The sequence below is a fragment of the Hemicordylus capensis genome, chromosome 4 (genome assembly GCF_027244095.1).
Source record: "Hemicordylus capensis ecotype Gifberg chromosome 4, rHemCap1.1.pri, whole genome shotgun sequence".
NCBI lineage: Eukaryota > Metazoa > Chordata > Lepidosauria > Squamata > Cordylidae > Hemicordylus > Hemicordylus capensis.
The window spans coordinates 15,397,286-15,411,959 of NC_069660.1; the positions used below are offsets into that span (position 1 = coordinate 15,397,286).

Below are 14,674 nucleotides of genomic sequence, written 5' to 3' on the forward strand. Positions count from 1 at the left end.
GCAGGGCTGTTCTTATGTTCTTATGTACTCAAATGGCTTATGGGTTGGAATGGGGAAAGGTTTCATACAGCTCTCTCTCTCTCGTGTTTGTGTTTTTGCACAAATGTCCAATATCCCAATTAGCACCATGTACCAGGGTTTTCTCTTATGCAAACACCTTTTAAAATGCATAAAAGGTACACATGATCTTATCTTAACTCATCCTAAATAGGAGTTTTTCCAGGAGCTTGAGCCCATTGTCTGCACACTCCAGAATTCCCCAAAGTTGCTATTTGCCCCCCACCCCACCCCCACATTTTAATTACCCTCAGCATTTTTGTTATATCTTCTCCTTTTCTACATCTAATAAAGAGACCTGCCATTTTCTTTCCTGTCCCTGCACATCTAGGTTCTGAAAGGAGGGGCTTTACCTTTAAGGTTATCTCAATGTGTTTGCACTGATAACTTCAAGTTGTATTGAAAGAAAGATTGCTTCTTCATTTGTGTTTCCTTAGTGGTAGAGAACTTTTTACTTTTCATTCTCTTCTTCAAAATGAAACAGGAAATGAGGTTGGCATTTTCTTGTGTGAGTGACTGAGATGTAGCTTCTGGAATACTTGAAAACAAAGAGTTGTAGTTCTGTTAAGCACAGATTTTGATCCGGCCCGCAGGGACTTTTTTGCTGGCCCCCAGGTAGGAATATCCTGCAGCAACAGCAGGAGCCGTGAAGAGATCTTGGCCCATCCCATTGATGAACAGCAGCAGCTCAATGCAGTTGGCCACTTGAGACCAGATGTCCCGCGCCCTTGGACTAGAGCCTACTGACACCATCCCTCTTTCCCCTTGCCTTTCCCCAGACTCCAACCTATCCCTTCACTTTTATTAATATTTTAAATAATTAATTTTAATGTAGTAATTAACATGCATAAAATTTATTTTGGCCCCACGCAGCAAGACATGGTTGGTTCCAGCCCACCAGGGCATTTGAGTTGTGCACCCCTGACCCAGAGTAATGTAGAAATGGACATTTCTGCCAATGTTTTCCTCCCCCCCCCCCGTGGTAGCATGTACCAAAACAAAACAAAAAAATGACTTCAGAATTCACCTGCTTCTATATTTTAAACTCTTAATGTAGAAGAGGTGCCTACACTTCCAATCAGAGGGTGGGTGGGTTCAGTCAGCCCAGTAAAAGGCAAGCCTCTGGTTCCCAGAACTTGGAGACAAGCCTGAATTCCAGGTGGAGTCCCCTCCATGATATACGTACATTTGTGACATCCAAACCCACCAGTGTTGGCATATTCTGCCTGACTTGCACTTCTGGATCCAACAACTGTGACGAAGATTTGAAGTCAGTGACAGGTCGGGTCTGGAACCATTCAGGTGCAATCTGCTGACATTGGTTCTGTCATCCGAACCCACCGATGTCAGCATATTAGGCTCTAGTGGATGTCATATGCTGAAATCCAGAAACTGGAGGGTTTGCCTTTTACTGTGTTGACTGAACCCATCCTCTGATTGGAAGGGCAGGGGCCCTCTTCTGCATTAGATCTGTTGATGATAGGGATTTCTGTCTGACCAAAAGACAAGGACTTCTTTATGCCTTATGAACATTTATTTATTTGCTTGCTTGCCTGCCTGCTTGCTTGATACACCACCCTTCTTGAAGTAGTTCAGGGTGGCTTACGTTAAAATAAAAAACACCATCATAAAACAATTAAAATTAAATTAAAAACATTTAAGCCAGATTTTAATTTAAAACTAGATATCATTAAAAGCCAGGCTAAAAAATGGGGGTGCTAAGGTTCTCTTGAAAGCCTCCAAGCTCCTGAGAGGCTCCATATACTAGCTCCCGTTTAGAAAAGCAACTGTCACCAAGCGCCACCATCTGAAATCCCCCCAAGACATAGGAGCAGAACCACTGTTAAACATGAAGGCGAGTCTCATGACCAGTGAGATTCGCCTTTAGGGGGTTTGCAGGGAGAGGGGGCTTAGCCTGCTCTCTCTGCAGACGATTGCCCGCAGAGCCCAGGGTGGCCAAATTGGCCGCCCACACAACTGCCGGTTCCATCACAGAGCCGGCGGGGGCTATGAGGATCAGGGGTCGTGTGGCCCCCGGAAGTTCCAGGATGCCCCGCGCTTGTGCACGGGGCATCCTGGAGAGACCCCCAGGGCTGGGAGGCTGGTTTCAGCCTCCTGCCGGGGGTCTCCTTGTGTGTTGCCGCGACGCAAAACACGACCAGGAAGAAGAGGTTAATGGAGTGCTCGCTCCATTAACCTCGGCTAAGGGGAGGGGGAATTAGGCGGGTTAGCTGCTAGGAGCTGCACAGCTCCCGTGGCAGCACACGAACGCCCAAAAGCAGGCTAGACTCCCTTCGCCCGGTTTTTGGTGATTGTGAGAATCGCCTCATTCTCTCCTATCCCCAAAGGCCTCATGCGATCCAGAAGGATACCATGGTTGATGGTATTGAAAGACACTTGAGAGATCCAAAAAGTACTAGCAGTCACACTCCCTCAGCCAGTTCCCTGGTGAAGGTCATCTATCAGGCCAATCAAGGCCTTCTCAACCTCAGAAGCCCACCCGAAAGCCAGTTTGAAATGGGTCTAGATAATCAGTTTCCTCCAAGACTGCTTGGAGCTGGTCAGCCACACCCCTCTCAATTATCTTACCCAACCATGGGAGGCTGGAGACTGGCCTATAATTATCCATCACCAGGGGATCCAAATGGGCTTCTTAAGAAGGGGTTGAACCACCACCTCTTTTAAACAAGGTGGCATCCTGCCCTCCCCCAGTGAGTTATTAATAATATCAACCAAGCCAGCTCCAACAACCTCCCTTCAAGATGAAATTAGCCATGTTGGGCAAGGATCCAAAGAAGAGGTGGTAGGCCATATTACTCCAGGCAGCTTGTTCACATCTGCAGGAGTCACAAACTGAGACTGATCCAATCTTACCTTGCAAGATAGATTGCTGGACAGCTCTCTGACTGGTCCTGCAGAAATATTGGAGTCCAGTCCAGCCTGACTGAGAGAGATTTTATCTGCAAATAATTCATAGGATGCGTCACAGTGAGACATTGTTTCTGGAAACAGATTTGAAACAATCCGGAACAGCTCTGCTGGTTGAGAACTTGCAGATGCAAGATGTTCAGAATAGAATTGTTTTCTTGCTGAACACATTGCCACAGCATATGTGGCAATGGCTCTGAATTCCAGTTACTTCTCCTCCATTTGCACTCCATTCGTGTACCTTGCCGCTTAAGCTCCTGTACCTCTTCCATAGACCATGGAGTTAATTTTGAAGTGGGTTGGAGAGGACGCTTAGGAGCAATCATGTCTGCTGTCCTGATATGTTCTTTGTTCCAAGTATCCACTAGAGCATCAACAGAATCACTGCAGAACCAACTCCAAAACCTCCAAGGCACTTTGGAATCCTACTGGATCCGACAGGTTTCTCAGGTGGACCATTCTAATAGGTCCACCACTCCTGCAGCAGTCAGATGTGACTGTGAGACCAACCTCAACCAGAAAGTGGTCTGTCCATGACAATGGGAAGACTACAGGAGATCCCACCCACAGAACAGAAACCCCCGTGATCTGAGCAAAAGACCAAATCCAGTGTGTGACCAGCAACCTGCACAGGTCCAAGATAGGGCTGAGAGAGATTCCTCCCTGCAACCTTGGAGAAGCCGCTGCCAGTCTGTGAAGACAATACTGAGCTAGATAGACCAATGGTCTGACTCAGTATATGGCAGCTTCCTATGTTCCTATGTTCCTAGGACTTATGGGAGGAGAGCTGGTCTTGTGGTAGCAAGCATGAATTGTCCCATTTGCTAAGCAGAGTCTACTGTGGATTGCATTTGGATGGGAGACTACATGTGTGAGCACTCGTAAGAGATTTCCCTTAGGGGAAAGGGCTGCTCTGGGAAGAGCACCTGCATGCTAGCATGCAGAAGGTTCCAAGTTCCCTCCCTGGCATCTCCAAGATAGGGCTGAGAGATACTCCTGCCTGAAAATTTGGATAAGCTACTGTGGTCTGTGTAGACAGTACTGATCTAGATGGACTAATGGCCTGACTAAGGACATTGCTAAGGCTGCTTCCTGTATTCCTAGTTGAGATAGACCCATAGTTGTCATGACTACTATGAATTCCTGAACAACACCAGAGAAGCCAGTCCCAAAGTGGACATTGAAATCACCCAGCACCAAAAGCCTGGGTGACTCCAAGACCAAGTCAGCGACCAGCTCAGTTAGGGGGTCTGTTAGGCAGCGGGGTGGGCGGTACACCAACAGAATCCCCAATCTATCCTGAGTCCCAAGCCTAAGGTACACACACTCAATATAAGACAGTTCTCTCACAGGGATCCTGGTAAAGAAAATATTATACTTATGGACACACAGCTTCTACTCCACCCCTGTCCACGTCCCCTAACCTTCTCAGCAACAAGAGGACCACTAGCCTCCCCCAACCAGGTCTCTGTTATGCAAGCCAGGTCGGCTCTTTCATCCACAATCAAGTTGTGGATGATTTTGATCTTCATTGGAACCAACCTGACTTTACAAAGAGCATGGTTAGGTTCAGTGGGGAATTGGAACTATTCCTCGAGGCCTGAGAGCTGACAGGGCAGATGGAAAGGAAAACTAATTAAATTACTGGACTCTTTTCTCCTGTAACGCCATGCTGGCCTGCCAATGCCCTGTCCTCTACTCCTCACAACTGTTGAGATAGCCACCCCAATCACTGACTTACGCAAGTCAGTGTCTGGGCCCCCCATGTTTTCACCTGCCAGTGGATGTCCCGGATCTTTTTCACATGGCTATCCAAGTAGATCATACTGCTTGCTTCTGGATTGTGTGCCATGTAAGAATTAACCCTGCTAACTGAGCAAAGAGTTTTAAAAGTTTACCTTTTTAAAGTGGTGATACTCTTTATTGGGCAGGGGGAGAGGAACTGGCACTATCCAGCCCCAACACAGCATCCCTCCAGTGGCTGTTGCTGGCTTCTTTTTAGATCGTGAACCTTTTGGGGACAGGGATCCATCTTTATCTATTTTTATTTCTTTATGTAAACCACTTTGGGAATCTTTGTTGAAAAGTAGTATATAAATATTCTTCTTCTTTGTCAAAGCAATGTCACCGTTGCCTTTCTCTGTGGACAGTTCATTGACTTTTAAGTAGACCTGTATTGCCATTGTTCCTTATGTAATGTCTGCATGCACCTTTTGTAGAAACACAAGATTCCAAGGCTGAATTAAGTGCTGTGGATTTGTTTTACTTACTGACGTGTGTGTGTGTGCGCACACACAAGCACATGTGTAGCATAACGTTAACTTTGATCCTCAGATTCTGTTTTATATTCTGCAGAAAGTCTTGTTTGCACTTCAGCAAACTCTGATTAATTTAGTTATCTTAGATTAATCAGTAACTGGATAGCCAAATCAACTGCAGGCTTCCTGAATTGAAGCTTTTGTTTGCTTAATTAAGAACCAGCTACTTTGGTTATAATTGACTCACAGCTGTTCAGCTGCTGTTGCAGTTGACATTTTTAAACTGAGCTCCCCTTGTCTCTCTTTGTGTGCACAGGCGTTTGTTTTTCTGCTGTTCAAGCATATTATCAAAATGGTTTGTTGTTCTGATTGGTGCACTGATGTCCAAGACATGTTAAACTGTAATTATATGTAAAGTCACCTTTAAGTAAAACAATTCAGTATCTGTTTAGCTATTTAATGAATGTTAACAAAAAAGCCAAGACATACATAATCTCTTCTGTGCTGTTGAATAATTAACACATGGGCATAATATTCAATATCAAAGAGAACATCAAATGCCCCATTTCGTCCTGACAAATTAATTTGCGGCTCTTGCTATGTAACCTTGACTGCTTGAGCATTTCTGGAAAGTTTTTCAATATATTATGACAAGATTTGCTGCATTACTAGAGGATGCCACTCAGCCCTGCATTCTTGGCTGTATCCTGGTTGACCCCAGAAGTCACTCAAAGGCCCATTTACTATTTCACTGTCTCTGTTAAACCACTCTGCAAGAACCAAATATGATTATTTTCCTCCACAGTTTTTGATTGTGTAAATGACCTCAATATGTGATGAGCCAAAACTATGTTCTTCCCGGGTTTGGGATCTGTGTATGCTCTCAATATTTGGCTGTGTGGAAGCAAGTTAGGAGGAAAACCTGGGTAGGAGTGATTGTGTGGAAGCAAGGTAGGAGGAAAAGCTGCCCAGGTATTCTTCCTACCGTGCTTCCACACAATCACTTCTCCCCAGGTTTCCCTCCTGCCTTGCTTTCACACAGCTGAAAATTGGGAGCACACACAGCTCCCAAACTTGGGCAGAACACAGTTTTTGATTGTGTGAATGACATCAAGGTGTATTCTGATGCGGGGCTTCCTTCTTACTGCTTATTACCACTATCGGTCCTTTCTGATCAGAGTTTGTTCTTATGTCTGCACCTGACCTCAGAGTTCTAAGGCAAAATCCCTCAGATCTGCGAGTGTCCTATACCTACTCTGCTCTTGGTGTCAGTTTGAGAGTGGGTGCTCCTGAGGAAAAATGAGGATAAAGCCATAGCATCTCCCCACCTGGCCTTGGCTAGATCTCATTTTTATAGCTGAACACAACTATAAGACTGGAAAATCCCTCCATGCACAGCATCAAAGGCCAACCAGGTTAAGAAAATTTCAGAGCTCCTCTACATTGGCCTCTAAAATGCATCTTAACATCTCCCGCCTCTTCTTTTCTTGCTTATAAATAGCCAGTAAACCTCGGTTCTAAGTTCAGGACCTCATCAAGCTCTCTTTTGCGATAATCAGAAAGTTTAGACAATCCTAATGTTAGGGCTTTCTTCAGGTTTATCTAAATATTTTGGACAACTTGTGAAGCATGGCGGTCCGATACTTAATGTGATACTTTGAGCATTTACCATGTTTGTGGTAAAGTTGTTACGACAGTCACAATTATGGTGGGACTTTGACCGAAATCCCATGGAAATCCTTGATTTTGTTGGGCCAGGGAAGGTTTCTAGTGAATGTGTGCTGTTAATTTTCTACTCGGAGGAAATTATCCAGTTAGGCAGAAGCCACCAAATCTAACACCTGCTTTTGAAAATATTGGCTGAATTTTTCCAGCAAACCCCTCTTGAACATAAAACCTATGTGGCACTCCTTTGTACAGAGCAGTTGTTCATAGGCCGTACAGCCAGCTCTTCCATATAACCTATTTATTCTTTGCACATCATAAAGAGCCAGTCAGGAATAGGAAGGGAGACCTCTGTCTCAGACTTGCAGACACCAAAAATGGCAAGATTCATCAGTTCATAGGATCTCTTACCCTACCCATCACATACATCTTGGTATCATGACATGGATAGGAGATTCTGCAGACTGATCTCTTGAAAATAATCACTCAGCCTGGGCCTGTGGGTGGGGTTTGCTAGTCCTCAAGGCTACTTCCATTCAAGAGATTGTGTGGAATTTGTTAAAAAGATGCTTGACTTGATTTTACTATAGACTGGCTATCTTAGGACAGATACAATATTTTAACAGCCAGTGAGACTTCCTATTTCCATTTTGGCAGTCATGCTGCTACAGCAGAGGACAGAGGAAGAGGGCAAGACATGATGCTATAGCAAAGCAAAGAGGAGTTAAGCTTGGAAAAAGTTGGGGTGTGTGGTTGGTCTTGTCTGCAGGAAGTGGGTAAGGTGAAAAATCCGGGAGAAATGGTTGAGGTATGTGAACCCTTGACCTCACTGCAAATTCACAGGAGAGTGGTAAAGGTGGGCACCCGAGAAGAGGTCAGCTGGTTTGTGTTCTTGTGGGACTGGGGTAGTGAATGAATGGGGCCCTAATAGGGCACAACAGCAGTAAAGGGAGAAGTTCTGATGAGGAAATGCTGCAGTCTCAGGACCAGGGACGGGGGAAATTGGATGTACTAAAATCCCCACTTTTGCTTCAAAACATCCAAAGATGATCCTGTTTAAAACAAAAGGTATCAAAGCATTGATGCTCAACTTGCACAGTAAGGGTGTGCACGAACTGTCCGATGTCAAACCGGTTCTCAGGCTTGATCACAAACTGAACCATGGTGCCACCACACAGGTGGCCTGTTTAAAGAGTGATCTGGCCTGCGATGGGGTGGCGAGTGGGCAAGTGGTGAGCTGATAAGAATTTAAACAACCTTTCTTGCTGCTTCCCCTCTGCCCTTCAGTAGATTCCCCCACCCCTTTACTTGTAAAGGGGAATCCTCACCGGATTCCACTTTACAAGTATTGCTTCCCGAACCGCCAAAACAGTTCAATTGAATGGACCGGACCAGCCGGTTCAACCGAACCAGTTCAGAACACGGTCCGGTTAGAACTCATTTCGAATTCAGGCTAACTGCAATTCTGGGATTGTGTACATCTCTATTGCCCAGACTCTAACTTCTGCTTGCAGATCCGTTAGAAATCTTCCCAGGCAAGAAATATCAAAGTATCGGAGAGGAGAGCTGGTTTCTCGGAGAGGAGAGCTGGTCTCATGGTAGCAAGCATGACTGTCCCCTTAGCTAAGCAGGGTCTGCCCTGGTTGCATCTGAATGGGAGACTTGATGTGTGAGCACTGTAAGATATTCCCCTCAGGGGATGAAAAAGAGCAGGGCTGAGAGAGATTCTTGCCTGCAACCTTGGAGAAGCTGCTGCCAGTTTGTGAAGACAATACTGAGCTAGATAGACCAATGGTCTGACTCAGTATATGGCAGCTTCCTATGTTCCTATGTAATAGCCTTCCTCTGGTTCCTTTTTGAAAATCAAAGCACAGACTAATTCTGTGGTCTGTATATGCCACCTGCTGGTTACAGCTCATTACTGCCAATCCACATGCTTTACTAGGGAATGAAGAAACACTACAAATCCACCTCATCTGTTCTGATTTATTCCTTTTATTGTGGCAATAATTTTGTTTTTACCTAAGATTGGTACCTAAATTTTAGAAACCATTTTTCATATGAAAAGATGTGCTCTGATTCTGTAGTTAATATTTTATAAGTAGAGCCAATATGGATTATTTATTTGCCCTGTTAACTGAGCAAAGAAATATCTTTCTGAAGTGATTGACTTATATTTAGCAGGGGGCGAGCAACTGTCCCTATTCAACCCCAGCACAGCATTTTTCCAGTGGTTGTTGTCTACCTTATATTTCTTTTAGATTGAGAGCTCTTTTGGGACATAGAAGCATTTTATTATTTTTTCTAAGTAAACTTCTTTGAGAACTTTTTGTTGAAAGGTGATATATAAATATTTGTAGTAGTAGCAGCAGTAAAAGAATTAGAATGATAAATCACCTTTCTTCTTGGAATCCCAAGACTGTGCACTGGAAACTGATTAAGAATACGATAAAAAGAACAATTGCACATGTGTTGTGCTTTTGCTAATCCTTGCTAACTGGGCAAAGAGGCATATTTATTTTACTGGGGGAGACCAACTGTCCTCAGCACAGCATTCCTCCAGTGGCTGTTGCTGGTGAATACTTCATTTTTCTTTTAAGATTCTGAGCCCTTTGGGGACAGAGAACAACCACCACCACCTCCTCCTGCTCTATAAACTGTTCTGCAAATTTTTGTTGAAAAGCAGTGTTTTCTTCCTCTTCATCTTTCTGTACTGCCTGATATGTATATCTCTAGGCGGTGTACAAAATTTAAAATATTTAAAAGTTACAAATTAAAATACATAATAAAAACAATAGAATACAATATATATTAAAACAAGTTTTAAAATTATTAAAAATAAATAATTTAATTTAGTAGTAGTAGCAGCAGTAGTTTTGCTAGTTTAATATAAAAATGTGACGACACCAGATCACTGTCCCTTCCTTTTGCAGTTACCTTATCTAAACAGAACACTTCGGTGCAATCCTGTGTATTCTTAATTGGAACTAGGTCCATTGAAATTGGTGGGACTTTCTTCTAAGTAAGCTGGGATGGGATTGGACTGTTAATGTAAGAATTTCTTGAGTTTGGTTGTTCTGCATTCCCATGGGCCTTCATTTAACCCCAAGAAATAGTCCGTTGGTTAAAAAAACCCACTAAACCTTTAGCAGTTGGCCAAATATTAGTCCTGTGCAGTCAAATAAATCTGACAAGCATATTGAGCCAATAATACCCATGTTGGTGGTATTGGCAGTAATTCGGGAACCGATAGCTTAGAGCCCCCACCCCCTAGAGCAGGGATTCTCAACGTGTGGGTCCCCAGATGTAATTGGACTTCAACTCCCATAATTCCCAACCAAAGGCCACTGGGGCAGGGGATCATGAGAGTTGAAGTCCAATAACATCTGGGGACCCACACGTTGAGAAACCCTGCCCTAGAGAGTCTGAGCTCTGACTCTACTCCCTCCTGTTGGTTCTGGAATGAAACTTCTCTGACATACATGATACTTATTGGAAACACACACACACCCTTTATATTGACTGTTTAAAAGCACTCACCACTGTGGCTGCGGGTTATCGCCCACTCCATACATACGTGTACGTACCTATGCATGCACATAGATGTCTGTACACATTGTGTGACTGAATGCTTATGCAAAAAATCTTAGAAGTGAACCTGGGCACAGGCCCCCTCAAATGCAGGCCGCTGATAGGAAGTGTGCTACTATACGTCTGCTTGAACATAATGTCTGAAGATCTGCATACAGATCAGTGCTTGCATATGCTGAACACAAATTGTATATGCGTTGAACATAACATGTGAATAGGGCTTATATGTTCATCTGTTCTGATTAGCAAGCTGCCGCTACCATATACTGAAGTGGCTTTGTGAGGGGAGACAGCATGCATGTTAAATTTCACCACATCACAGCAAATGACCAGAACTGGTGGGTTTGCAGGGGCATGCTAAGAAGTAATCTGCACAGGATTTTGTGTGTGCCCTCACCCCTTGCCCAACTGCTTCTGTCCGTGGTAGTGATAGCTAGCCATTGGCATGAGCCAGTGGCTACTGTGCCTAGAAGGGTCAGGCCTCCAGGCTAATTATCTCCCAGGGTCATTGCAAGGATGAACAAGACAAGAAATGAAAATCATTTGCCGTAGAAATGCAGCCTGCCACTCTGAATGTACTTGTGCATAAGGGAGGGCAGACTGTGATTATAGATGGGAAGAACTGGAACTGTCATAGCACTTTGCTTTCAAGGAAAAAATGAGAGGAGCTACTACGTGAAGGAGAGATATCTCCGCTATGGCTGCTGCTGCTAAACACTTCAGTGGTATACGGTAGTGGTTTCCATAGGAGATTCACTTGCATGTAGGCATGGGCCATAACTGGGTGACGATGCGTGCTTTGCTTTCATATGTTTCAGGGTTAGATGCCTGGCATCTCTGATTAACAGTATCTCACGTAGCAGGTCCAGGAAAGTTCTTTGCCTGAGATTCGAAAGAGCCAGTCAGAGTAGACCATACTGAGCTAGATCAATCAAAGGTCTGACTTGATATAAGGCAACTTCATATGCCTACGTAGAGAAACTTTCAGTACTCATGTAAACCAATAGTTTTTCGTAACTCCAAATCATCTCATTCCCAGACTGCTGGATTCAGTTTTTGCACCAAGGGCTTAACAGATATTGACTCCTGCCTTTTCTGTTTGCAGGGATCCAGTACGAACGTGGCAGTTCCAGGCAGCTCCGTAGTCGGAACAACCAGGCAGTTTACACGGCAAAGGATAACGCGGGTGAACCTCAGGGACCTCATATTTTGTTTAGAAAATGAGCGAGAGACAAGCCATTCACTATTGCTATACAAAGCATTCCTGAAGTAAAAGTGGAGAATATCAAGGTATTTTTGGCGGAGAAGACACCCGGGGACACTTTTTTTATATATATTTGCAGATTACGCCTTTTTGTAACAAGCATATGGGATATTGTTTAAGGAAAACCAACAACCATCACCACCACCACCACCACCCTGAGACAACCACCTCTTTACAAGGAACTGTTTTCTATTCCCATTGATGATAGACTCTTCGGTGTAAGAGAGATCCCTTTCTTTGACAGTAAGGAGACTTGCAAAGGCCTGAAGAGACTGTAAGAGGACAATTTAAAGTTTAACTCATCTCTTTGATGGAGTGGCCTTCTTGCCAAACAAGCCATATTATAGAGACTGATAAATAACCAGCTACTCTGTGTCAGAACCTGTAGCAATTTCAACATTACTTGTGCATTTTAGTTCAGTTTTACTTAACTAAATCAATTATATAGGTATATGTCTACAGCAGATGACCTCATTTTATTTTAGCTTTTAAAAGGAGTCAGTTAGCAAAGCAAACTGATTTTAATAAATATTTATCTTCCCCACCCCCAAATTGTTCAAATTGTAGATTACACTTAATTTTAAGCGTAACCTCGATTCTTTTAATCTTGTTATTATTGCTTATTAGAGGCACCCCCCCTCCTCCGAAGGCCCATAAAGGAGGGTTACTTCTGAATGTTTTATCAGCATCTGTAAAAAAGAAAATGGAAAAATGGAAAAAAACAAAAACAAATGCATTTTATTTGCTATAGTTTGTAAAGGTGTAAAGTTTAAAAAAAAAGAGAAAAAAGAAAAAAAGAAAAACCTTTTCAGCATAAATATATTTTACTTGCACTGTGTTTTTTAGCGAAAGTGAAAGCTTAGATTAAATTAAAAAAATCAAAGTTGAGAGGAATCATCAAAAAGACAGTTTCTCAGTGTGAAATCAAGTGTTGAAAAATGGTTGGTGTATTTTGTCAGTAATTGTACATAATTTTTGGCACATAACATTAAAAAAATGGCTATGTAAACTATAATTATTTTGCTAAAAGACTGTATGCAAGCTATGGGCTTACTTTAAAGATGTCCAGAGCAAAAGTCCCCTCTTTGTACCTATTTTTTTATTACAAATATACTAATTGGTTCTTTATATTTTCAGAGGTTATTGTATTAAATTGTCTATTGATAGTACTTTTATGACTGTAAATATGTCGGCTTTTTTTGTGTGGACTCTCACGTTAGATTTTAAGGGCAGGAGCCTCCGTGAACATTTCCTGGACAAGTCCTCTTGGAATGAAGGGAGCTGTGCGTGAAACTGGCATGGATTTCAGCCGGGCTTGTTCAAGAAGCGTTTCCGGTGGATTGCACCTTAACTTTTTGTGTGTAAACTGAATGCTGATCAGTATTTTTATCAACACCCAACAAACTGTTACACCTTTTTATTTTGTCTTTTAGGGGGAAAAAATCCTGTCTTTCCATTTTTTTTCATGTAAATTTTGCACAGTTCCTTGTTCATATGTAAATATTTACTTTCAAAAATGAAGTTTTTAATTGCTATTGTTTTATATAGGATTGAAAGAAAATTAACTCCTTTATTAAAAACAAATTTATCTGTATCTGTGTATGTATTTTTGCTCTATAAAAAGACTTCCTTCTCTGGATTTATTTAATATCTTTTCCTACTTCCCACTGCTACAATAACTAGGAATACTTCTCTTGGTTTAAAGTAAGAGGAATCAGCTAGCCAGGATTTTAGCTGCTCTGTGCTTGAAATAAAATGCAAATACAAATTGTGCATCAAGGAAACTCAAGTTCTGCACTTGGAATAACTTCCTTTGCTTATATCTGTGTTGTGGAAAACACGCAGCCCCAAACAGAAGTGGGCAGTGTAGCTGTGAATGTTCAGCAGGTGCGTGAGGAGAAAATGGACAGGGCCAGGAGTGTTGCTAGGTACTCAAATGATCTGGGGTTCCGATCCACGGGGCTTGGTTCAGGCCCAGAGCCCCACCCACCCCAAGTTTGACATTTAAATATTTCTATGCTCTCTAAAAGAATCCAGTGCTCTCTTCCAGTTTTTGAATCTGTTGAATCACTAATGCACCAAACAATATCTGGCAGTGCAGAGGACAGAGCCACTAAATAATTGATCTGGGAAATTTATTTATTTTTACATGTCTATCCTGCTCTTCCTTGGAGGAGCCCAGAGCAGAGGTTTTGCTGATGCTTATCTTCACAACAACCCTGTGAGGTAGGTTAGCCAAGAACGGATTATGGCAAACTGGCCACCATTTGTGCCCCTGTGTGAAAGTATAGATTTTTTTAAAAGTCGAAAAGCATCATTCCCTATCTTAAAAAGCTTTAAAAAAAACTCTACATGTGCAATTACTCGATTTTACAATCAATCAATCAATACATAAATCAGAGTGCCTCTATGGGGAAAGAGAGTTTTCACTTTTTAAATTTTACTTTTGGTGTCTGTTTTGAAAAAAACAAACTAAACCAAACCAGAAATGGAGCAGGAATCCCTTCTCACTGGGCTTGCAACATTCCAGGACTATATCTCTGGGAGTATAAAACTGATTATGACATTTTGGAAACCTATCTAGTAGAGCAGAACCTCAAAATCTGCAGCAGGAATCCAATAGAGGTGGGTTCTGTAAGCATCCCTTGCCTCTGTGCCTCTTTACAACTGCAACTGTTGAATTTCTGCTTTGAGAAGCATAGAATCCTTGCCACAGGCAACCTTTTGGCAGGCCTTAAGAACGTGAGAGTTTGTGGACAGGCAAGCAAGATTGCCGTCTCTCCCCCCGAACCAGCTACTGTGCAGAAATATTTTATAAATATGTAAATGAATGCTGTGTCTTTAAGAACAGTGGCACAAACTAGGCAGATGAACATTTTCACCCTCACAATGTATTCAGACATGATGTATG

General features: G+C 42.7%; 1 protein-coding gene across 3 annotated transcripts in view; it reads left to right on the top strand.

Annotated features, from left to right (window-relative positions):
• Nucleotides 1–13,357, top strand: part of TAF4 (TATA-box binding protein associated factor 4) — a 123,414-nt gene extending 110,057 nt beyond the window's left edge. For all 3 annotated transcript variants that reach the window (XM_053250887.1, XM_053250888.1, XM_053250889.1), the window contains exon 16: nucleotides 11,605–13,357. In XM_053250887.1, the coding sequence (XP_053106862.1) occupies nucleotides 11,605–11,772 (168 nt within the window). In that variant the 3' untranslated portion in view covers nucleotides 11,773–13,357. The remainder of the gene's footprint in view (nucleotides 1–11,604) is intronic.
• Nucleotides 13,358–14,674: the final 1,317 nt, after the last annotated feature.